We start from the raw sequence: 25,288 nt of genomic DNA, 5'->3' as shown, positions 1-25,288 counted from the left end.
AAAAAAAATTACAAAGCACAGATTCATCAAAATAGAAGTTTTTAAAGGGACCTTGTTGTTTTAATGATGAAATATTTTGCTGAGGGGAAAAGTAGTCATGGGCCAGGCTGTGTGGGAAGCCCCTCCCTGACCCATTGCCAAGTGTCCCAGCAAACACTGTGCTGATATCCTTCTTTAGTTGAGCAAATTCCTTCCCACTCCTGCCCCTTTTCCCTTTGTTTGATCCAAGGGAGAGCTGGCCAATCTTTGTTACAATCTTTGGGGAGGGGTAACTGGGGGTGCACATCTGCTGGCCAGCAGGGAATCTGGAATCTTGCTCTGGGGCTGTAATTGATGCCCTCAGCAGGTTCTGGAGAAAAGCTGGTTTTGGTGGCTGTGAGATCTGTTAGGATACCTTCTCCTGATTGCTGTGTTCTTGAAATGTCCCCTTAAAAAAAGTCCTGCTTTGGATGAATTGTTGGCTTTGCAGGGCAAAGGAGAACTGTCCCCATCTGCAGCAGAGTGACACCTGGACACCTGCTGAGACTCCTGGATCACCATCTCTGCTCCTGGGCTCCTTCCTCCCTGCAAAAATCTGACTGTTCCTGTTTGCTTTCAGGACAGAGATCCTCCTCATTTCAAAGTTTTGTTCATGCAAGACTCTATCTCATCTTACTTTTCAGTGTTTAGTCCTGAAGTCAGATTTTTTTTTTTTATTTTTATTATTTTCAGAATGATCTTGAGATGCCATTTTTATAATGGCTTTGCTGCAGTGAAGCTGAGGATCCAGTGCCATTAAGACTTTACTTTTGGAGAGGCTATAAATTCACATATTATTGTTTAAACATTACATATGCAGGAGAACAGTTCACATAGTTACTAATTTTAGGAGGCAGATAAAGCATTATCTTCTGTTACTCCTTTTAGTTTTTATTGACTAGGAAAATAATCTTTAAGAATGAAGGATTTTAAATGGATTGAAAAGCCCAGGCTCATGGAGACTACTTTGCTGCACTTTATTTTTTGCAGCAGAACTGATTTGACTTGTTGTGATAATGAGGGGTTTAATGAAAGCAATTAATTAAATTATTTGTTCAGGCAGCTTCCACTGTCTAAGCTTCCATCATTATGCCACACACAGAAGGGGGGGAAAGGTAGCAAGATATCAGGCAAAAAAACCCAGCAAAATGAGCAAAGAATAACAGATTCACAAACCCCAGGATATGTGTAAAAACTGTGCTAAAACTTTTCTGTGTGCCCTTTTGGTTGTGCTCAGTAAATTGGTAACCCTGTTTATTTTGAGGACAAGGGTGTTCAGATTTATTTTTTTTTAGCTGTCCTCCCGAGCAGTGCACTGAAACCCAACACCTTTTACTTATTTCCCTAGATACTCTAATCCCTCCCTGCTCTGCCAGTGCCTTTGAGCTGCTCTTCCCTCTGTATCCACAGCAACGTGAATCCCTGCTGGAATTATTTGCTCCTGAAATGCAGGTGCACTTGTTTGACGTTGCTCTGCTTCAGGCTCTAAACTTGGAGGCTTTTCCACCCCTTTGCCATGGGTTGTGCTGGGCACTGTTGTGTCTGTCAGCAGCACCCAGGTCAGTCCTGCCCTGATCAGAATCAGGGTGTTTAGGGTGTTTATGGGATGGATGGCCTCAGCCCAGCTCCTGCCCTTGGGCTGTGTCAGTCTGAAGCTGCTGCAGTTGCTGCTGGCACCCCCGAGTGTGCAGATGGCAGCTCCTTCCACCCTGCCTGCACCAGGCTCACCCTCATTTACATCAAGACCATTTTCTAGCACTCAGGCAGCATAAGGTGGCCATAAATGAAAAGCAAATTCTATTTACATCCACCTCTGCAGAGTGACCTTAATTTAAATGAGAATCAGGCCCGTAATCTGTATAAATATATGCACTCTGCTACATTAAGGTTATTTATTACTTTGTGCTTGGGCTGAGTATGCATGGAGATTTACCACAGATAATCCATAATCCAGAATTAAACTATTAATATGCATTTTGAGAGGGGCAGCCATAACCTTGAAATTCCTTGGTTTAAGTGTGACCTTTAACTTTGTTTGAATATATTTTTTAAATGTATGAATAACAAATTAACATTGGTTGATAAAAAACATTCTGATTCCTTTGTACCATTTGCATCAGTCCATCCTTAACTTACAGAAAGCCTCAAAGATTAGAAGGCTTAATCACTCATAATATTTATTTGTTTTCAAATGTCAGATCACATTTAGTTCAACATACTGTCAGTCTTGTCCCCCTCCTTACCCCAGCATTGCTGAAACTGTGGTGGAAATTGTTCTTCTCTTTGTGCCCAGAGACACCTGTGGCTGAGCAGAGTGAAAACTGTCCCTGTGTGAAGGAATTGCTCTCTGTCTCCTCCTGAACATGGAATTCTGAGCTGTGCTGTTCCTTTGACCTGCCCTCCACATTTCTTTCAACTGTGGCTCTTTGTTTTTCTTCCCACAGGCCAGGTCTGAAGTTCAACAACCTGACCTTGATTTCCACTCATGGACTTCCAGGAAAAGACCCACAGAGCTCCAAGTATAGAAGATTTTTAATTAACAGGTTTGATTTCGTGTCTAAACACTTGCATAGCTCCTGCAGAAAACGTAACACTTTGTAATTCTTGTGAACTTGTCCTGAATTTTAGATACATCTGTAGAGAGCCCCAAAATGCTCCAGTATGTGCTCAGCAAGAGGTTTGGATAGAATTCTGAGCAGGGAAATAGTGCCCCAGCAGCAATCCCCTGCCAGACCTGCACACTGGGCTCTGCCTTCCCAGGCTTTGCTTCCATTTCCAGCTTGAAGACAAATGCCACAAGGCATCTCCTTGCTTTGAAAATCCAGTTTGGTTTTTAGCCTAAATAATGCAGAAGCAAAGAATGTGCAGGAGTTGACACTGGTAATGTGGCAGGGGCTGGGATGGGATGCATCACTGTGGACCTGAACATGATTATTTTAAATGTTGAGAAGCATAGAATTAAAATGGGTCAATTATTCTGAATAGCTGGGGAATGAACTTATACCAAGTTATTCAGATTTGGCATGTGACTCTTTGGAGCCTTCACATTGTACTTTATCAAATCTTTTTCCTCAGTGAGCTGCAGTGCACTAAAGGGCTGACCCTTTAAATGACAAAACAGCTTCACATCTCCTTGCTGACCCTTACAAATGAGATCTCTCCAAAGATGTGAAAATAGTGTAGTGGGACCTGTTTAAAACCATCTGATCTCATTTGGAAATTTGCCCCAACAAAGAATTTTGTACAAGTAGCCACCTGTATTACATTTTGTACTGTAGAAAGGGGTGTGCTCAAGTGCAAATCTAGCAAATGGAGGAATTATATTCTCACATAAATGCATGCAGTCTCTTTCCTGAGTTCACTGCAGAAAAGGGTTGTACTGACAAAGCATCCTTCCTGACAGAAAGTTGCAGTTCAGAGCCACCTCACCAGATTGAGCTGTTAAAATCTGAAAGTAGATTAAGAGTGAAAATTGAACTCTGCAGGGTGTGATTTCTGAAAGCATCCCTGTGATTTTGGAGTGTCAGTCTCCTGGGAGCTGTGCTCCTCAATTATAGAGGTGCTTTTGAAAACCTTCTTCTGTCCTTAATGTTCATTTTATTTATAGAATTCTGCATTATTACAGTTCAGAATTGTCAGTGCTTTTCTCCCCTTATTTATTTCCCTCTGGTATCTGTGAGTACAGAGGGCACAGAGCATCTGCACAGAAAGACTCACAATTCAATCCTAAAATTTCCCAGGCTGTGAAATCAACTGTATTTGTCCCTGTGGCACCCTGAATGCCAGTTTGGGAGTTTAAACCAGGACTCTGTGTTGGGATGTGTGTCCTGGTATTAATGGCAAAGCAGCAGCTCTCAGTGCTGCTCCCACACTCTGCTGCAGCTGCTGGTGCCACAGCAAAGCATCCAATGCTTCTGTTTCAGCACTTGGAGGCTCCTGGGAGAAAGTGGAATATTTCTCATCACTAAGTGTACATAGAGAGCCAAGTTTTTGGGACTCTAAGTGGCCATGAGCTGAGTTTAGCAGGTGAAACGTGTTTTCTGTGGTGATTTGAGCTGTACTGGCCATTCTGGGTGAGACTCAGCTTCTTTCATGTAGATTATTGACTGTTTCTTCCTGCTGGGCTGCTCTGGTCTCACTAACCCTTGTGACACCAGCCATTCATTTTTTTTTTGTTTGTTTTAAACCTGTTGCATTCTTTTTCAGTAGCTGCTGTGGGTTTATTGCTCTCAGCCTCCTGTGCATTTCCATGGTGGGCCATTGTTCAGGGCTCAGGATGGACCTGGCTGGGAATGTTCTCTCTCTGGTTCTCCTCACATTTTATAGTGATGTGTGTATTGTACATCTGTGTGGAAATATTTTATCTTCAGGAATCTCTGTGTTTGCAGAAGACTGTTATTAAGCAGGGGGTGGTACAAATGCAGTAATAAGTAAGTGTCCTACTTGGTGGGGGCACACTAAAATGTAATTTTCATTACTGAGGCAATAAAAGAGGTTTTGTTCCCTTTAGGTTTTGCTTTAAAATTGGCTTTTTAAAATAGCAGCTTGCAGATCTTTGATGTTTCTCTCACTCCCAGGGATATCTGATGCTTTTTGTTGGAGCAGGCTGGAACACCCCTAAAACAGGAGAAATCAAACCTTGTCTGAGACTGTCAGAGCCAACAGGTGATTTCAGGGTGCTGATGTGGAATTCAGCCTGTCAGAGCTGCCTGTGGTGTGTGCTCTGTGCACAGCTCAGGAGCAGTTTAGTGTGCTTTTGGTATTTGCCATTCTTGCAAAAAGAACTTGCAAGTTCTTTTGGAAAAGGGTCACCAGTGGGAGACTTGAGATCTCTGCCTTTTATTTCTAGCCCTGACAAACCTTTCCCTAGCTTTCTGTTGATTTTTAAACTTTTTAGAATATGGCTGTTAAAATTGTAAAGTACATTTCCTGTGTTTGTGTCTCAGCTATGACTGGTGAGGCTGAACAGCAAAGGAAGGAAAGTTGGGGAACAGCTGAATAAGGGAGTCTTGTCTTGGAGAAAGAATGGGACCGTTGGATTATTTTCTTTGCAGTTTCAAAAGCTTCTACATCACATCAGCCTGCAAAAGAAAAGCAGAGTAAAGCACAGATCTCTGACTTTGTTCTTAAATTACATGATTGTGTGGCCCAGTCCTGGAAGGGTTTGTTTGGCTTTAGCAGAAAGTTGTCAGTTTGTGACTGAGTATTTCCTAAAGCAAATCTTTTACCATTTTTACTCATCTTTTACCATGGAGTGCAGCAAACTCCCAGCCGGGGTCCTGGGCTTTGCTCAGCAGATGTCTCACTGATGCCAGCTGCCAAAATGCCACTTGCAGGTATTGTTTCCTGGCAGGCACAGCTTTGCTGATGAGGAGGATGCCCAGATGTGCCTCTGCTCCTGGGTTACCGTGGTGGTGGGGAAGGTGACAGCCATAGAGCGCCGCACCAGGCGCCTCCTCCTTTCCGGGGACAGGGAGGTGCCCTACGACCACCTGCTGCTGTGCACGGGGCAGAGCTACCAGGTGAGCTGGGCAGGGAGCCAGCACGGTGCTCCAGCCTTCCTGCAGGCTCAGCAGCCTCAGCCTGGGCTCTGTGGGTGCTGCTGCCAGGCTGCAGGGAGGAGCTGACTCGGGCAGGGCAGAGCTGGCCGTGTTTTTGTCACCAGAACCATTCACCTGCTAAGGAGCTGGCTCAGCTGACATGTGGTCCCAGCCACAGGAGACTTAGCTCCAGCTGGTCTAACACCATTTGACCTAGTTTTTGATATGGAGAGAGTTGCTTATCAAATTAATTACTCATCTGGTGTGATGACCATGCCTGGGCACGTCCGTGGTGCTGCTTGGTGTTGTAGCTCACAGCTGAGTTTGCAGTGAGATTGAAGCAGACCCTTAGCTGCAGGTAAGGTGTGGGACCAAGCTGAGCTCCAGCCCCACAGGCTCAGCTTCCACTCACACTCCTGGCTTCTGTTCTGGCTCCTGTATCCCCATGGCCAGTAACCAAATGGGCAGCTTGGTCCACCCCCTTTGCTGCAGGGCTTTGCCTTACCTGGGTGGTTTGGGGTAGGAGCTGTGAGCAAAGCATTTTGCCTTGAAAATCAGGAGATGGGTGTGAGCAATGCCTGCAGCCTTGCAGTGCTGTACCACAGCCCACAGTGGTGTCTGGCTGCCTGTGTGCAGCAGGCTCTGCTCTCTGGGATCCCCTCTCAGAGCAGAGCATGCTTAAACAGCAGCCCATGGGCTGCAGGGATGAAACAGAAGCTGAAGTGTGGCTGGAAAAGTGTTCTAGCAAAAGGTGTTTGGAGCTAACTCTGACTTGCAAAATAATTTATAGCAAGTAACTGCAGTGGGGGAGAAAGGCAAAGATAGCAAGGGAAAAGGCAGGTTATGTCTGCCTTTGAGAAGAAATCCTATCATCATCTATTCTCACCTTCAAGCTGTACAAAATTAAGAAGAAATTAGTGGCTTCTGGTTTATTACACAGAACTCTAGTCCACCCTTCTTATAAGTTGTTCCTCATTTGGTAAGCAGTCAAATTAATGCTTAGTAAAACACTGTATGTTATGATTTAGAGGTTTACTTGTCGAGTAAGATCTCTTGGTTTCATATGACCTAGCAGCATTTCAGTTATCTGGCTGAGATCAGGGTTCAGGATGTGGCTCAGTGGTGCTGAGGAAGTCAGAGACAAGATTCCCTCTGTGTTTTGTGCAGCTCACACTGAGCTTGTTGTTGCAAACCAGCATTACACAGGGAACGTGTTACTGAATCCTCACATTTGAGCCATCAGGCAGGTTTTGATCCCTTTCTCTGGGATAAAATCTGTCACTGTAGAAGATTGATTTTTGCTGACAAATAGCAGAGGCAGTCTGGCTTCACAAGCACTTTGCAAGGGCTGTTAGAGTGATCTGCTGCTCAGAGCTGCTGAGATGCCCTGCTGTGTGCTGGGACATTTCTGTTTGCAGTGCAGCCCCTGGTGCTTGCCCTGTGCCTGCTCCTGGGCTGGCAGCCCTGTCTGGAGTGGGAGCAGGGAGCACCTGCACACACATTTACACCCAGCTCAGTGGGATCTGTGCTCCCTGCTCTGAGTGTGGCCAAGGGTGAGCAGCAGCCCTTGTTTGGCCAAGGTGAGAGTGACACTGACACCTCCAAGCTCTGAGCCATTGTGCATCTCCCACTCTTCCCAGGCCCTGGCTCCCGTGGAAGCAGAGGGGAGCCAAGTCCCCAGGCAGTGGCCACAGAGGTACATGGGGACAGTCCCTGCCAACCTCTTCACTCCCAACGATGCTCAGGACTGCTTGGAGGCTGCACGCTGGCTGGAGGAGAACCTGCACAGCTCCACAGGTGAGGCTTGGCCAGCACACTCAGAAATGTCTCCCAGGTTTATTGTTTCCTTTATTCCCTGCTGTAATTGGTGCCTCCTGAATCCTAAGCAAGTCTTTCATCTGCTAGGCTTTGTTTCCCAGATTAATTCATGGTTTTTTGTTAATTTTGATATCCAGCATATTTAGCTGGGAAATGAAGGTTTGAGATAGATTCATTATCTGCAGTTATTGTATAAAACCAAGTAAGTCCCAAATGCAAATCTGTCCAGAGTTGTTGATTAGCCAATGAAATAATGATTTAGTTAGTGGATGTGGTTTTCTACTAGATTTGTGGCATAACATAAAGAAAATAAGTCTAAATTAGGAAGTGTCTGTCAGCATTGTATTTACTTAGATTTTCACATAGAACTGCAAGTTGCTGGTACTTTTTAACCCTTAAAATCCAATGTTTATCCCAATGTGCACCCTCTCTGTATTTCCTCAGCCTTGTCATGTGGGCTCTGTTCATCCATGCACTGGTTCACCCACTGTGTGTGTGCTGTGGAAAATACCTGGGACCATCCAGGTTTCTGAGTGAGCTTGGAACTAGAGAAGCAGACCAAAGGGTCAATGGGTTCATGAAATGTCAGTTGCTGCTGGCTCAGAGTCAGGACAGTTCAGAGCAGGAAAGCTGCTGTGGGGAATCCCTGCTGGCAGAGTGCAGGAGCAGGACTTGACTGAAGACGTGTTTTACCTGCCTTGTTTGTGGAGTGTGATGAGAACTGGCAGTGATTTGGTGTGGTGCAAGGTTCACACCTGCTTGGCAGTCCTTTAGGGAAGCTCTAAAAGCATTGGAAATTCCTTTATGCTCAGCAGGCCTTGCAGTGAGCAGCACATCATAAACATGGCAGTGGTTCTCAGGCAGCTGCTGGCCTCCTGTTCCAGCTGTGCCAGCCCTGCCCACAGCCTCCCCTGGTGTAAAGCTGGTTTGGGGTGTTGCACAGGCAGGTGAGGGGTTAGCTTTGCCTGTCTGCTGCCTCCAGTCCTTCATGGGACTGCATCTCTCAGTGCTGGGCTGGCTCTGTGCACACAGTTAATTCACCCTGAGGCTGCTCTGCAGGCAGGTGTGACACCCTCCCTTCCCCTGCTCTGGCTTGTGTTCCCTGTCCTTGCTCTTCCCACCAGCTCCCCACTGCAGTGTGCAGTGCCCAGCTGGAGAGAACTCCCTCCACTGATCTCTCTGCTTGCTCACCTCTCCAGCTGTTTGTTGCAAACATCATTCTTGGCAGCTGTGCCAGGGCTCTGGGAGGGCTGAGGGCTGCAGCAGGGCAAGCACTGGCCCATGGCTGCCACTGTGGCCTCACTGATGAAACCCAGCCACCTAATGCATGCAACTGTTACAGCTGTAATTGGGACTAATTGAAATTCATCTCCTATTAGCTCTGCACTTTCCATGAAAATAAAAGTAGGATGGAAGTCAAGTAAGGAACAAAACTGCTTTAATGGCCCAAAATGGAGCAATTATTTTTTTCTCTTCACCTAAGCATAGTTTACTGCCCTATTAAAAGCCTGTTTGTAGGAATAGTTTTGCATTAAAATTCTAGTGTGTGAATCACCGACTGGAGCCACCAATGCTTTAGCTCATATTGGGTTTCTCCTTCAGCTTTTGCAAACTGCAAAGATTCAGGTCACATTAGGGTCACTGAAATCTTGTGCTTCTACTTGTGGAAAATTAATGAGTCTGCTGTGCAGCAGGACGCTGACATTCAGGTAATAAACGATAAAACTGCTGTAATGATCTTTATTTATGGCTGTTTTTTCTGCAGAAGGTTATTATGTTTACTCACAGATACATACATTTTCATGTAGTTAAATAATAAAAGCATCCTGAGGAACTGCTCTCCGTTCAGTGGACATAATTTCAGTCCATAATGAATATCTGCAGTTCCTAGACTAGTAGCACTGTCATCTAAAAAGCCACTAATACTGTAATAAGCAGAAGCAGTAAATTGTTGATTTACAAGAGGTCAATAAAGGAGCATTGCTTTCCCTGATCTAATGCAGTTGTATTTAATATTACCATATAAAACAGAATTTTAATTTTCCTTGAGAAATGTAGGGCTGTGATCTGATCTTGTCCATCCCCAAATGCCAGTGTCTAATGCAGGAGCTGAGCTGCTCTCTGCTTGCCCTGCAGCCAGAATGGAGCTTTGCTGGGCTGTGCCTCAGGGAACACTCCTCATCCTCCTTCTCCAGCCTCAGCATCCTCTTCACCCTCATGTTTGTCTCCCTGCAGCTGAAATTGTGTGAGTGTAGCATGAGGCTGTCAGCACACCAGGGCCTGGCCTGCAATAAAAATGAGTGTAGCAAAGCTGCTCTTTGCCAGGAGGTTGCAATGCCTCTTGCATTGCACCCTGCTGCAGCAGGGAAAACAGCCAGGCTTACATCTGTCTTCTCTCTTGGCACTCTGCTGAGGCCAGTGCAGCTGTGCACAGGTGTCCTGGCAGGCACAATCAGTGATGGACACACTGGAGCATTTCTGTATTCTATATGATATTTGTGGAAGTGGTAAACCTTTCTTCTTATGTTTTCAAACCCATGCATTTGCAGGTAACATGGTTCTGTCCCTGGGGAGATTGCTGTGAACAGTAAAAGCATGTTTCCTGTCATTGATGTGCAGTGTACTCATGGGGCAGGTCTTTTCTCTGGCAGCTACGAAGAGAGATGTTTCTTTGGCAGCCACAAGTAGCCCAACTGATAGGGATGAATAAAATAACCATGTAGTCAAAGGGGAATAGTAGAACATCTGTTAACATTTTTATCATTAATATTGTTGGGAGCTGGGGGGCTGTGGCATGCTCAGTTTAGTGCTGCTCTGCATCTCATGCAGTAAAACCTGGTGCAGTGAGATGAGTTTAGCCCCTGAAATAATACAGGTCAGGGAACAGGGGATGGTGCAGCTTGTGAGATGGAAATGGCAGTGTTGAGATGCACGTGTGAGCTGGTGGCAGCACTGGCCAGGTGAGGAACATGAGCACTGGGAATCCTTGTGCTCAGAGGTCAGATGTGAAGCACAGGAGCTGATGTGTGGCATGGCTGCAGGGAGTGAGGTGCACAGAGAGCTGAGGGCACGCTGGGCTCTGCCCTGGCTGGGGCTCCTTAGCCCCTGGAGAGGAGTTCCCTGAGAGCTGCTGCCTTGCTGGGCTGCTCAGAGGCTTGGTGATCCCAGAGCAGGCAATGCTTCCTGTTCAGGCAGGGAGCAGAGGGAATGGGGAGAGAGGAGCACGTTTAGGTGGTGCTCAGAGGGTTGTTGGTGTGTTCTATGTGAAACCATCCTGAGAGAGAACACACAGCTGCTCTGCTGCCTCCCAGCTCTGCCTCTCCTATGGCCAGGGGACTTTAGGAGAGTCCCCTTGTGCTGACACAGAACAGACCCTCCCCTCCCCTCCTTGTGTTCCTGCTCAGCTCTGGCTGTGCCCTTTGCAGTTCAGGGGAAGGAGCAGGGCCCTGCCCTGCAGCTCTGCAGGGGTGGATCAGCTCTGAGCTCCCTTGGACAGTACAGGAGGATGGAGCTGCTTCAGGAGTGGATTCTGTGCTGGTGCTGCTGCTCTGCAGAAGAGGCAGCAGTTCCACATGCTGCTGTCATGGGATGGATGGAGGGATGGATGGATGATGGATGGATGGATGGACCCATGGAGGGATGGATGGATGGATGGAGGGATGGATGGATGGATGGATGGATGGATGGATGGATGGATGGATGGATGGATGGATGGATGGATGGATGGATGGATGGATGGATGGATGGATGGATGGATGGATCCATGGATGGATCCATGGATGGATCCATGGATGGATGATGGATGGATAGATGGATCCATGGATGGATAGATGGATCCATGGATAGATGGATCCATGGATGGATAGATGGATCCATGGATGGATGGATAGATGGATCCATGGATGGATGGATGGAGGGATGGATAGATGGATCCATGGATGCATGGAGGGATGGATGGATGGAGGGATGGATAGATGGATCCATGGATGGATGGATAGATGGATGATGGATGGATGGATGGATCCATTGGTGGATGATGGATGGAGGGATGGATAGATGGATCCATGGATGGATGGAGGGATGGATGGAGGGACGGATGGAGGGACGGATGGATGGATCCATGGATGGATGATGAATCCATGGATGGATGGATGGAGGGATGGATAGATGGATCCATGGATGCATGGAGGGATGGATAGATGGATCCATGGATGGAGGGATGGATAGATGGATCCATGGATGGATGATGGATGGATAGATAGATGCATGGATGGATGGAGGGATAGATAGATGGATCCATGGATGGATAGATAGATGCATGGATGGATGGAGGGATGGATAGATGGATCCATGGATGGATGATGGATGGATGGATCCATGGATGGATCCATGGATGGATGATGGATGGAAGGATGGCTGGCTGCAGCTGACCAAGCTCCCAGCAGTGAGCAGGGATGGAATGGCTCTGGGCTGGTGTTGTGCCATGTGCAGCTGCCTTCAGAGTGGTGCTGAGCTCTCCCACCACAGGAACAGGGAGCTCTGCAGGGCCAGCCCCACTCTCTGGAGATCAGGCTTTGGCAGAAGGGAGAGGCAGCACTGGTGACCCTGTGGCACAAGGGCTTGTTCTCTGTAACTTGGCCTTTCCATGGTTTGTGGAGGTTTTCTGCATGGTGTATTGAATTTGATTCTGTCTGCTCCCCCCTCCATCAGTCCTTTGAATGAGCAAAATAAGGGAGAGAGGGGAGAACAAGGTAAAAATGGTGATTTATTTATTTATTTACCCCTAGAGGCTTTTCAATCACAATAATTTCAGATTATGGGGTCAGGATGAATATCATACTTCTGTGTTAAGTACTTGCCTACTTTGTGGGATGTTTCGTACAGATTCTTCACTAAATTATCTTAGCTGCTGTTGCTAGGTAACATTGTTTGCTTCATAGCATCAGAGAAATAAGAGGGTCAAAGAGAGCAATTCCATGCTATTATCATCTGAGTTATACTAATAAGGTTTTCATTGTATGTCTTAGAAATCTTCCCTTTTTTCCCCCCTTAGGGAACGTCATTGTCTATGGGAGCACGATTGACACGTACACCACGGTGGAAGCCCTGCTGTCCCTGGGGATCGAGGGTTCCCGCATCCATGTGGTGCAGGCTCCTCTGGGCGGGGGCAGCCCCTGCCTGGAGGACGAGGCAGTGCAGGGCAGGGTGCAGGAGGCCCTGGCCGAGGCAGGAGTGACCCTGCACCCCGAGGGAGTGCTGGCACGGTGGGAGCGCGACGAGCGCGGGCGCATCAGCACGGCGGAGTTCAGAGCAGCAGGGGGGGACAGGCTGGGGCTGCAGTGTGCTGTGAGTGCAGACAGCATGGTCACTGGGGCTGTGTGAGTGCAGACAGCATGGTCACTGTGTGTGTGCTGTGAGTGCAGACAGCATGGTCACTGGGGCTGTGTGAGTGCAGACAGCATGGTCACTGTGTGTGCGCTGTGAGTACAGACAGCATGGTCACTGTGTGTGCTGTGAGTACAGACAGCATGGTCACTGTGTGTGTGCTGTGAGTACAGACAGCATGGTCACTGTGTGTGTGCTGTGAGTACAGACAGCATGGTCACTGTGTGTGCTGTGAGTGCAGACAGCATGGTCACTGGGGCTGTGTGAGTGCAGACAGCATGGTCACTGTGTGTGCGCTGTGAGTACAGACAGCATGGTCACTGTGTGTGTGCTGTGAGTACAGACAGCATGGTCACTGTGTGTGCTGTGAGTGCAGACAGCATGGTCACTGTGTGTGTGCTGTGAGTACAGACAGCATGGTCACTGTGTGTGCTGTGAGTGCAGACAGCATGGTCACTGTGTGTGCTGTGAGTACAGATAGCATGGTCACTGTATGTGCTGTGAGTGCAGACAGCATGGTCACTGTGTGTGCTGTGAGTACAGACAGCATGGTCACTGTGTGTGTGCTGTGAGTACAGACAGCATGGTCACTGTGTGTGTGCTGTGAGTACAGACAGCATGGTCACTGGGGCTGTGTGAGTGCAGACAGCATGGTCACTGTGTGTGCGCTGTGAGTACAGACAGCATGGTCACTGTGTGTGTGCTGTGAGTACAGACAGCATGGTCACTGTGTGTGTGCTGTGAGTGTACACAGCATGGTCACTGTGTGTGTGCTGTGAGTGCAGACAGCATGGTCACTGTGTGTGCTGTGAGTGCAGACAGCATGGTCACTGTGTGTGCTGTGAGTACAGACAGCATGGTCACTGGGGCTGTGTGAGTACAGACAGCATGGTCACTGTGTGTGCTGTGAGTACAGACAGCATGGTCACTGGGGCTGTGTGAGTGCAGACAGCATGGTCACTGTGTGTGCTGTGAGTACAGACAGCATGGTCACTGGGGCTGTGTGAGTGCAGACAGCATGGTCACTGTGTGTGCTGTGAGTACAGACAGCATGGTCACTGTGTGTGCTGTGAGTACAGACAGCATGGTCACTGGGGCTGTGTGAGTGCAGACAGCATGGTCACTGTGTGTGCGCTGTGAGTACAGACAGCATGGTCACTGTGTGTGTGCTGTGAGTACAGACAGCATGGTCACTGTGTGTGCTGTGAGTGCAGACAGCATGGTCACTGTGTGTGCTGTGAGTACAGACAGCATGGTCACTGTGTGTGTGCTGTGAGTGTACACAGCATGGTCACTGTGTGTGTGCTGTGAGTGCAGACAGCATGGTCACTGTGTGTGCTGTGAGTGCAGACAGCATGGTCACTGTGTGTGCTGTGAGTACAGACAGCATGGTCACTGGGGCTGTGTGAGTACAGACAGCATGGTCACTGTGTGTGCTGTGAGTACAGACAGCATGGTCACTGGGGCTGTGTGAGTGCAGACAGCATGGTCACTGTGTGTGCTGTGAGTACAGACAGCATGGTCACTGTGTGTGCTGTGAGTGCAGACAGCATGGTCACTGTGTGTGCTGTGAGTACAGACAGCATGGTCACTGTGTGTGTGCTGTGAGTACAGACAGCATGGTCACTGTGTGTGCTGTGAGTACAGACAGCATGGTCACTGGGGCTGTGTGAGTGCAGACAGCATGGTCACTGTGTGTGCTGTGAGTGCAGACAGCATGGTCACTGTGTGTGCTGTGAGTACAGACAGCATGGTCACTGGGGCTGTGTGAGTACAGACAGCATGGTCACTGTGTGTGCTGTGAGTACAGACAGCATGGTCACTGTGTGTGCTGTGAGTGCAGACAGCATGGTCACTGTGTGTGCTGTGAGTGCAGACAGCATGGTCACTGTGTGTGTGCTGTGAGTGCAGACAGCATGGTCACTGGGGCTGGCTGCCTGAGATTGGCATCACTTGGTAAAAACTGCACCCTCACTGCCTCCTGACTGCCTTGGCACTGGCAAAACTGGTTAAAAACCTCACTGCCCTGAGACTGAGCACCCGCTAGGTAAAACCTCACTGCCCTGAGACTGAGAAAAACTGGTTTAAAATCCAGATAAACTATTGTTAAGGCCCAACTAATTTGGGTTAAAATGGATTTGAGTCACCTTACACATCAGTAATTGTTCTCTACTGAGTGACAAATACTTTTAGTTCATTTTCAAAGTAATTCCAGAAATCCTTTTCTTATTTAAATGTGTCTATAGTTATGTGCATTTGATTGTCATAGCAGAAGCCTAAAATGCTGGGATAGTATGTAACTTCATGAAAACATATTTTCTGCAGGTTCCTTTCCCTCTACATCAATGATTGCAGTCTTTTTCACTCCCAGTACCAGTATCTTATGGAAGCTGTAGGTGTGTTCACAGCTCTGAGAGTGGGGGCAGGTTGCAGCCTTTCCTAAGGACCAGCATAGCTGTGTTTTCCTTTTGATCCACTGGAGTGAGTCCCTTCAGAACCTGCATCCATAAGGAGCCACCAAATCCTGCACAATCCCTGCTGCTTGTGCCCTCCTGCTTTTCAAGTTCTCTCCTTTTTCCTTGGAATCTCTATTTTTATCCTTGCACAAGGATCTCAATGTGGTTCTTGTTTTCCATCGTGGTATCCCCTGCCCAGCTCCCCCTCAGCCTCCCACCACCCTGCCTGCCCTGTTCCTTCAGATGCCCTTGGGGTTTCTTTCTCCTGCCCATTCCTGCCCCGTGTTCATCCTTCCTCCATCCATGGTCCTTCCCTGTGGAGGTGTCTGTTTCTCTAAGGTGAAAGACCTGCAATTACTTGTGCTGTCAAGGGCTTTGTGTCCTCCCAAACCAGTTGAGCTGCTGTGCAGGCTCCTGTGTCTGCCCCAGCCTGGGGGGCTGCACTCAGGGTGGGCTCAGAGGCAGCTGCACCCACGAGAGACCAGAGCCATCTCTGAGCCTTTGGGGATTTCAGCCACTATCAACTCTTGATTGGCACTTCTTGGGGACTTAATTTGCTGAGTCCTGCAGGATAAAAACAAAATCTCTTCTTTCCCTGAAGCAGCAGCCCCCCTCCCTCCATCCCTCCCTCCTCCTCCCTGCAGCCTGGGCTGACAGATGGCTCCCTCCTGCAGGCTGCAGCCTCCCCTCCCCTCTGTGACACTGTCCTGCCTGTCACCAGCAGCACGGGGGGCTCTGTGGTCCCCTTGCCCTCCTGGCCAGAGCTTCCTTGATTTTTGTCTCTCTGAGCTGGCCAAAGTTCCCTTAGCTGTGTGTAGTTCATCTGTGAGCAAGCCCGGGGCTCTGGCTCCTCCACTACTGCACCTCTGCTTATGCAGTGCTGCTAAATTTCCAGCTCTGTGCCTTTTCTTCCAGCCAGCTGAGTACCTGACACCTGCCCTTAGTCCCCAGGAGAGCTCTCTGGGGATACCATTGGGTGGCACCTTTACCCCAGTCACAGATTTGTCCTGAGCTGCCACTAAGGGAGGGTCAGGTTACAGGAGCTGCTTAGCCCAGCACAATTAAGGCTTGGGCTCTTCAGGATGCAGGCAGCAAGGGAAAATGTGCTCATCTGGCACCCTTCCACCCTCTCCTCAGCTGTGAAAGAATGTTTCTTGCTGGAGGGGCAGCAGCTTGTTGTCTGATGGGTTTAAAAGCAATTCTCCTGTTCACAGCATCTCTGAGCCTTGTCCCTGGTCCTCCTCTCACCCCTCTGTGCCCGTGGCACTCCTGTCTCACCCTCATTCAGGGGCTGTGTTCTGCCAGCTCTGGTTCATCCTTAGCCCCAGGAAGCTTTCAGGGCTCTGCTCATGGTTGTTGCCTCTCCTACATCTCTGCTGCTCCCTGCACCACCTGCCTTGCAGCTTCTGTGGGGACAGGAGCTCTGCTTGCCTGTGCCCGTGCCATGACAAGAAAATCACTGGCAATTACCACTGGATTTTTGAAATTTGGGACTTAGAGCAGGAATTTGCAGATTTAGGGTCCTTGGCCTCTGCAGCTTCCACTGAAATTCTGCTGCTATAGCTGGAACAAGGATGACATTTGGGAAAACACTTGTAATGCACAGTTATCCTGCTAAATTCCAAACACATTGTGCTTTTCTCTTCCTTGGGCTTTCAGGTTGGCTTGGGCATTTGAAAGAAAACAAACTTCACAAAAGGTTCAGGTCTGTGCTTGGTTCAGGTTCCATGTTTGGGTTAAGAGAGAAAATATGCACAGCCACTTAGGCTGTTTGATGTGGCCAATGTTGGAGTTTTTAAACTACCTAATAACCAGATATTTATCTAATTTAGTAGAGTCTGGTTTCTGCTCTCTTAGTTTTACCTTTGGTAGCTATAAATGCTGGACAGAAGGATCTTTCTGCAGTGACAGTGTTGCTAAAATCACAATGTATTTCACATTCTTGTTTTTTTTTAAATAACACTCAGAATAATGTCTGGGGTTTGATTTATGAAATCAGCCAGTAAGTAATATACAATTATCTTCACTTTCATCTCTTTTTAGGCATTTTTTAGCTTTGCCTACAGGACACTGGATTATGAAATCTTCAAGGCTGCCAGTGATGCTTGCCTTGTTCTTGATGGAAGGGTTGTGATTGATACCAAGTTCCACACCAACGATGCCAACATCAGGGCTGCAGGTCCTATGACCAAGTTCTCCAGGAAATACTTCAGGGATGATGTGACACACAGCGACTTCAACTCCAAGGAGATTGGCTTTGAGCTTGCTGTTTCCATGCTGAGTCTCTTTGATCCAACCTCTCAGCCCAGTTCTGAGCCACCAGAAGGCTCAGACAGACTCATCCCCGTGTACAAAATGTGCAAAGTTCAAGGTATGTCCAGCTGGACTTCTGGCACACTTCCAACCCCTCTCAGGTATTTTTGCTCTTCTGCCTTCTCATGGCAGTACAGCACTCAAGGCTCCTTATGTACTGGAAAAAGATGATGGCAGAAGGAGGACAAACAAATACATTGTTGTCTCCATTGTTAATGACTTAATAAACCTTGTATTTTCACTTGTGGCAGGTGGTGTTCTTCCTGGAGGTTATAACTACTTGCACATTTCCAAGCCTGGAGTCCCCACGTCCTTGGATGTAGCACATGAGCCATGTGATCATGTAAGTTAAACAATGGAACTTGTCCTGTTTGATCCTCCAGTTTGTTTGAAAAGATGTTCCTGTTTAGGGCAGTGGGTCTGGAGGCACTGTGCACACAGGCACAGCTGCAGGGAGAAGCAGTGACAGAACTAAGTGTACCTTTGGTGCTGCTTTGCACATTTCCTGCTGTTTGGCTCTCTCCAGGGTTTCCATGCAGAGGGCACAGGACAGTGTTAACAGCATTTCATGCTCTCTGCTCCCTGCAGAGTGGGGCTACTGCTGCTTGCAGAGGATGGCAGTCTGGCAGGAATGCAGCAGGATTTTAGAAGAGCTGGAAGCATTGATGAGATGCTCTGTGCTGCTAGGAACGGGCAAGTCCTGCAGCTGGGAGAGTTGTCTTGGAAGGCACTTTCCACCTAGGCAAGATCTTTTCACACAGATTGTACCTTTTTCCTTGGGAATTTCTGCATCAAGCCCATTTTTGCAGTTGATTTAAAGAGCAGCTTTTTAAAAGCTACTTCAGTGTTGATTTAAAAACCTGAACAGCAATGAAACAAATGGGCTTTTTAAAATGAAATGGTTTAGGGAGGGGAATCAAAGCTTGCTTTTCAGATCCAGGATGAGCCATCCAAAGCAGCACTAGTGGAGAGCAGAAAGAACTATCAGAGGGGAGTTGGTTTTGTTACTCCAAATCGTTAGAATGTGATTAGGATTCTTTTGCTGCCACTCTGATTACCTGCTGATTACCTGAAAAGTGACCATATTTTTAAAAGCCACTCCAGAAATGCCGTGTAAATCCTAAAAGAATTTTCTAAGAGAGAAGTAAGAGAAGCCAGTGAAAGGTACTAGCTTAGATGTGGAAATACTAAAGGTTCCTGTAGCCTAGCAACAGGTCATAGAAATGTATAAAACTGTGACAGGAATACAGCTGGAGAAAATAGCTTCAAGCTATCTGATCAACCCACTGCCATGTGAGATTTGGAGCAGATTTTTACATTTTTGTCTAAGTGATTGATTCAAGTGGCTGAAGCTGAATGCTGCAGTTGGAGATGAAGATCCAGTATGGGTGTTGTTCCATTGACAGTGGTGTGCCATGTGTGTGCTGTGTGTCACAGGAGGCTGGGCAGGGTTCAGCTGAGTTCCCCAGCCACTCTGCAGTGCTGTTTGGGGTGCCCCAGGGCATCCCTTGTGCTGCAGCTGCTGCTCCAGCAGGTCACAGGTGCTGCAGATCCAGTGTCACCCTGCCAGAGGGTGCAGGTGGGGTGGGCAGGGGTGCCCCAGCTGTGCCAGCTGTGCCAGGGCTGCTTCCAGCTGACAGCCTCCCTCTGCCTCCTCCTGCAGGGCACACAGATCGTCACTGGGGAGGCTGCTCAGGGCAATTACTTCAGGCTGCACTTGAGCAGGTACCAGCTGGTGGAGAGCATCACCTGCCTCTCCAGGGAGCCCCTCCCTGTGCCCAACTACCTGTGCCTGTTTGGGCAGCACGAGAGGCTGCTCAACGACCTGTGCTACCGCTGGAGGGCTGGCAGGCTCACCGACCTGTACAGGTGAGAGCACCCCTTGCTAGCCACACAACCCCCCTCTGGCAGCACCCCAGGCTGTCACTGTGCCTGGCCTGTGGTCTTCTCCCTTGCAACTCAAGGTACACCAGCAGATTTTACAGGATATTTCATTATCTAGCAAAATGCAAGTCCTGGGGGGCTCTGTGTCTGAGATTTGCTTAGAGGAGGAGCAATGGTTTGCTTGGCTGTCTTTCATTTGAATGAGCATTTCAGTGTTTTATCACTTTTGTTTAGAATATTCAGCAGGTTAATTATTAAGCTGAACCTGGACAATCCTTTATTACTGAAGACTCGTGTTCAAAAGTCGCTTTTAAAAAAGTTGCTTTGAATCAAATTTTTAAGCCAAATGTTTGCTGGGAGATTTTAAATAATTCACAGTGATAGTCACGCTCAACAACTTGCCTATTTTTATCTGGTGAGAAGGACTGAAGGGCCTGGTTATTTCTAGTCATGTGCCATATCCTCTGAGAGAATGTTTCATTGCTTTTGATTTTCATTTGAAGAAATCCCTCACAAATGGTGCTTTGGAACACAAACTGTCACAGATGGAGTGGTGAAGTGCTGCCTTACATCAGCTGGGCAGAGACAGAAAGGCAGGCTTGGGAACAAATGATCTGTTTTTATTGTGATACAGAGCTGATAGTGGTGCCTGAAACATTTCCAGGTTTGATTTCATTCTGTTTACAAGTGATTAGAAGAAAGGCACAAATGGTAGCAAAATTTTCAGATTAAACATTGTTATTGAGGTAGCAGTTTGTAAAAGTTTGCTGTGAAGGGTGTACTGTGGTTCCAAAGATTGTGAATTATTGCTGCCATAGGGCTTGATTATGATTTATAGCAAATGTTGGGGCTGTTTTACCAGAGAGGAAGGGGCACAGCAGACAGTTGACACTGTCAGTGGGGTGAAGGAGGAGCTGAGGGGGTGACACAAGTGCATGAGAGATGGGCTAAGGAAGCAGGTGGTTTCTGTCCTTGTCATGGCTCATGCTCCAGTACATGTGGAGCACTGCAAGAACTCCTTAGGTAGTGACAGGGACCATCAGTCCCTCCTGGGGCACTGCAGGCCCCTTGTGAGCTCACCTTTTCTGAGGTGTGGCCAGGTCACCTGTAGATGCACCAGCAAGTTCCACAGCAGCAGCAACATCTGGAAGAATGAATTGTGCTGCTTTGGGATTTCAGCCCTAAGCCTGGCCTTGAGCAGAGGATCACTAGTGTGCTGCACAGAGGGGCAGCAGGTATCTGGCCTCATCACATCCCTTCAGCTCTCCTTCATTAGTGATGATGAACTGGTTTTGGATTTGTCTTTTACAGCTGTTAGACAGTGATGTTGTTTGGGACCTTTTGCCTCATTATTTTATCTCACCTCTCATTAGCCTGTGGCAGAATTCCTGAATTACAGTTGCCAGGTTTTTCTTATCTGGTCGTTTTATTGCCTCCAGTTGTTTTCAGTCTTCTTTCTGCCTTATCTTTCGATGGGTTTGTTCCTTCTCTTCTTGCTCTTTGGTCATGTGAATGAAATCCCATATGTTGCTCTGCAGCAGTGAACATATGCTGCTCTTTAATCCTTGTTCCTGTGGTTCCTGTGGCACTCACACACACACTGCCATCCACCCCAGCTCAGTGTTCCATCCCCTGAGGAGGGAGCATTCTCAGCAGGTGAGCTGCCTGGCATCCCCAGGGAGCAGTCCTGGCACACAGGCTGCCACAGGAATTTGCAGCAGAGGAAGGCTGGCAGTGTGATATGCTCTCATCACATCTGCAGCACATCCACATCCCCACAGTGCAGTGTCACATAAAATGGGCATACATGTGTGTGCAGTGTGCAATAGGCACGTTAAAACCATGAGGAGACTGTTAGATTACCATTACACTGAAAAATGGTTTAGCATGAGTTGTCCTGAGGCTTTTATATAGAGAAGAAATGATGCCTGATTAGCTTTTGGTACAGAACAGGAAAATGCATTCATTGATTTCTGTGTGTGATAAAAGAACAAGTGTTTTGGGCCTTGTTCATGTGGTCTGTAGGATCTCACATGAACACAAAGCTGATGTTAGGACAGCTCCTCTCTTTGGCTTTCAAAACCTTCCTTTCAAACTAGTTCATGTTACACTTGCATCCACGTCTACTGGCAAGATGTGAAGTGCCCTTAGTGAAAAGAAAATACAGACTGTGAAAATGTGGTGTGCTAGTTAAGCTTGTAAACTTGCTGGTTGGAAATATCCATTCCCCTCCTGTCTCCTTTATGCCCCTTTTTTGGGAAGAGCCTTCCTATGATGTGAGTGCAGTGATTTAATCTTTTGGTCTGCATTTAGATTTCCCAGCATGGCATCTCGTTCCAGGAATGGACACAGTGGAACAGCTGTCACCTGGGAGCTAATTTATTTCTGTGTAGCATGTAAATTATCTTTTAAATAATTAGAGAGTGCACCTAGCAGTGAATTTCCTCACTGATTTGCGTGGGGTGTAAGAGCTGGAAGTTAACCCCATGGTACCGGATTTCCTGGCCAGAAGGTGCCAGTGCCATTCTCAAATTAGCTTGAACAACAGGCCCCTGAGGTCCAGCAAACCTGACAAAGTCACCCCTAATGGGAATAAATGAGAGAAACAACATTTCCTTTAGTCTGCAGAGAGGTTCATTGATTTGGGTGTGAGTTGAGCAGGATTAAAAGCTGCAGGGCTTGGCCTCTGCTCTGCCTCAGCCCCTGGGCACACATTGCCCTCCCTCCCTGCTGCCTTGTGCCATGCAGTGGGTGCTGCTCCTGCAGCTGGACCTGCAGCCAGTGCATTCCTCAGCACTGACACTGCAGTTCTGCCATGCCAGGGCAGCAAAAAACACAGGGACCAAAGACTCGTCACCTTCTGCTGAATGGCACCACTGGATTTGAAATCCACTTCAGCAAGGTGTTTCTACAATTTGTATCCATTTCCCATCAGGCTGCACCTCAAAAAGTCAACCAGAATTTGAGTCCCCAAGAGCAAGGCTCCTTCTTGAGGGGAGTCTTCTCCTGAAGGAAAAAGAAATCAAATTCCAGTGGTGTGCCCTGGAGGGATCCCATGCTGTGTGCCATGCTCCTGCCCCCTCTTGGCTGCAAGGCCTTCAGATTATGTCCATTATTATTATTGCCCTAGCAGCAGATAAAAGAGGGGTGGGGAGAGAGGTCTGAAGCTTTTTTTTTTTTTCTTTTCTCTTTAAGTTTGTAGATTTTACTGGCCATCAGTCCTCCACTCTGCTTCCCAGAGGAGGAATGCAAGCAGCCAGTGACCCCTGTTGTGTCCCCCTGAGCTGAAGGCAGCTGCAAGGCAGTTGCCAAGTTATGGAACATGTCCACAGAGCAGTGGAATCTCCCTCTGCTGCATCTTAAGTACAAAACAGATAATTAGAGGGGTCTCCTGATACCTGGCAACCAAACTGATGCTCGCTGGCATCATGCCTTTAATATGACCTAGAAGTGCTTCATGGGAGCTTCATTTGGCATTAATGAAAATCAAATCTAACATAAATGCATAAAAACCTGGCCCACTAGTTTCTGCCATACTTAAGGAGCTTGTTTCACAAATGAGGTGTGAGTGGCTTTTACTTGGGATTTTGTAATTGTGTGTTAATGACCTTGTGTGTTAAGGACTGGACAGTTTGCTTGCTCTGCACAAGTCTTGGGCACCGTGAGTAGGAGAATCCCCCAGCAGACATGACCAGAAGGATTTGGGAGAGTGGGTTTTATGGCAGCACTCGTGCAAGGGACAGCAGGCACAGGGATTTAGGTGAACTGTAGTCACAAGGGAATGTTTTTTCCCAGTGCCAGGGTGCAGGTGGGATTCAGTTCTCTCTGAGGAAGGAGCAAGAGGTCCATGCATGGTCTGTGAGATCCATGGCAGGCCCTGCCTGCAGCAGGAATATGTGAAGGGAGGCAGGCTCCCTTTCCCTGAGAGGCTTTGGGAAATCCACCCAGAAACTGTAAACACAGATAACAGCACCGGATGTTTCCTTGGCTGCTCTCTTCAAACCCTGGCTTTTATTTTCACCTTGCATTTTCATATGGCCTGGACAAGCTAAATGCTCAAAAGTGCTTTGAGCTGCATGGACAGCATTCACTCATTTTGAAGTAACCATTCATGTTTTTCCACTGAAGTTCAATTCCCACATCGTGGTGCTGTTAACATTAGGCTGAAGGTGATCTGTAAGCAGAGTCATTCAGAGAAACAGCACACTGGGCTGTTTATTGACTCAACACTAATAAAGCTCACAGTATAACAGATGCATTAAGGAAAAGAAGCACATTGGATGTTTTCAGCTTTATTGTTAAAAGGTAGGGAGAATTTCATTACTTCCAGGCTGGATAATCAGTGATTATTTGAACATGAAATGCATGCTGCCTAGAAAAGCTGGTTTTAACCCAGGCTTTCTGAGATGAAGAGTGGCTGTTTGTTAAGAGGAACAGTAGAATGCCCTGCTGCTGTCTGGAATCTGCTGGATCCCACACCATTAGCACACTGGGATTCCACTGGAGAATTCCACCTTAGGCTTTTGTTCATCAGGCAGCCGGTGAGACCTTTATCCTGCAGGGTTAAAGAAGGAACTGAGCAGGTAGTGAGCATAACTGAGGGACTGGTGCTGCTCTGTACATTCTGCAGCCTGATTAGAGGCAGTGTGTGTGCTTTTGGTGCAGAGAGGGGCAGGCTGAGGAAGGAGCAGGGTCTCAGAGCCCCCAGGGTGTTTTGGTGTGAGCTGCTCACCCGTGCTCTGCTCCAGCTGCACTCCAGAGCAAATCAATACCAGTGGCTGCAGATCTCCAGCCAGCAATGGGGCTCTAAAGGAGCAGCTAACCTGCCAATGAAGGGCCCTGTTACTAAGAAACCCCACGTTCAAATTAGGAAGTCAAAGCTCATCAGCTGAACTCTACCACATTAATTTGCAGCCGAAGCTTGCTGGTTCACATTGGTAATTATGCAAACCATTATGAATGATTGAACTCTGAATCCATAAACAATTGCAGAAAAGCAATCATACTCCTGCACACAACCTGTTTGATCGTTTTGTGCCTCGAGTTTAATTTCCTTTAAATAGTTTTGCATTGTGTGTGAAATAGTACTATGTGAAAAAACTGCAGTAATCCTGATTTCAGGGGCAGGCACAAAGTGCTCCCAGAGCAGCAGTGCTTCTGTGTCAGCTTTAGAGAGCACAGAGGAGAGAAAGTTTAGAGAGCAGCTGGGTGAGAGTCAGTACAGCACGACTGCTGTGATCCACCAGGGTGTCTAAACTGTACCAAATGCCAGTGCTGAAATCAGAGTCTGTCTGAAGGCACTGGGGAGAACAGGAAAGGGCTGCTTATCTCAGTACCAGGATCTGCTTTCTGCAGGTGCCTCTGGCTGCAGGGCTGTAACATCTCCAGGATATTAAAACTGCAGCAAACAGAGCTGGTTTATCAGTCAGATGGATGACTGGAGTGTTGGAGGGGAGGATGCTGGCCAGCAGTGCAGTGTCACCCCTGCCACCAGCACCTCCCTCTGTGAGATCTGCAGTCTGTGGCCATTTCCCACAACAAGAATTGCAAAGCATTGTCCCTTGCCCTAGCTTGCCATTGCAGCTGTGTTTAAAAAGGGATTGTAAACCACGAGTTTTAAACCATCATCTTCCAAAGACGAGACGTTGCAGGGTCTGTGAGAAGAGGTAAAAAAGCACAGGCTTCCTTTTCAGGATTTGCTTCTCAAAAGGGACAAAGGAAGTGTCAGCTTGTGAGTTGGTGAGCACTCTTGTTACTTTGTGAACCTGTGCAGTGGGTTCACTCACAGATTTGTTGTCCATAGGGCTGTTGGTTTCACTAATTACTGAGAGCAGCAGCAGATCCCTGAATTTAACAGGAGACATTCAAATGCCT

The 25,288-nt window shown here is 47.7% G+C and overlaps 1 protein-coding gene across 1 annotated transcript in view; it reads left to right on the top strand.

The window, feature by feature from the left end:
• The window catches only part of CFAP61 (cilia and flagella associated protein 61), a 68,123-nt gene that overhangs the window by 32,231 nt on the left and 10,604 nt on the right, over nt 1-25,288 (top strand). Inside the window, exons 12-18 of the mRNA XM_079298264.1 lie at nt 2,463-2,561; nt 5,372-5,540; nt 7,199-7,355; nt 12,430-12,722; nt 17,261-17,588; nt 17,782-17,873; nt 19,194-19,399. Coding sequence (XP_079154390.1) covers nt 2,463-2,561; nt 5,372-5,540; nt 7,199-7,355; nt 12,430-12,722; nt 17,261-17,588; nt 17,782-17,873; nt 19,194-19,399 — 1,344 coding nt within the window. The remainder of the gene's footprint in view (nt 1-2,462; nt 2,562-5,371; nt 5,541-7,198; nt 7,356-12,429; nt 12,723-17,260; nt 17,589-17,781; nt 17,874-19,193; nt 19,400-25,288) is intronic.

This window comes from Erithacus rubecula (assembly GCF_903797595.1).
Source record: "Erithacus rubecula genome assembly, chromosome: 2".
In the NCBI taxonomy this organism is placed as follows: Eukaryota; Metazoa; Chordata; class Aves; order Passeriformes; family Muscicapidae; genus Erithacus; species Erithacus rubecula.
The sequence above is the reverse complement of the archived record's forward strand: the minus strand, read 5'-3'. Positions and strand labels throughout refer to the sequence as shown.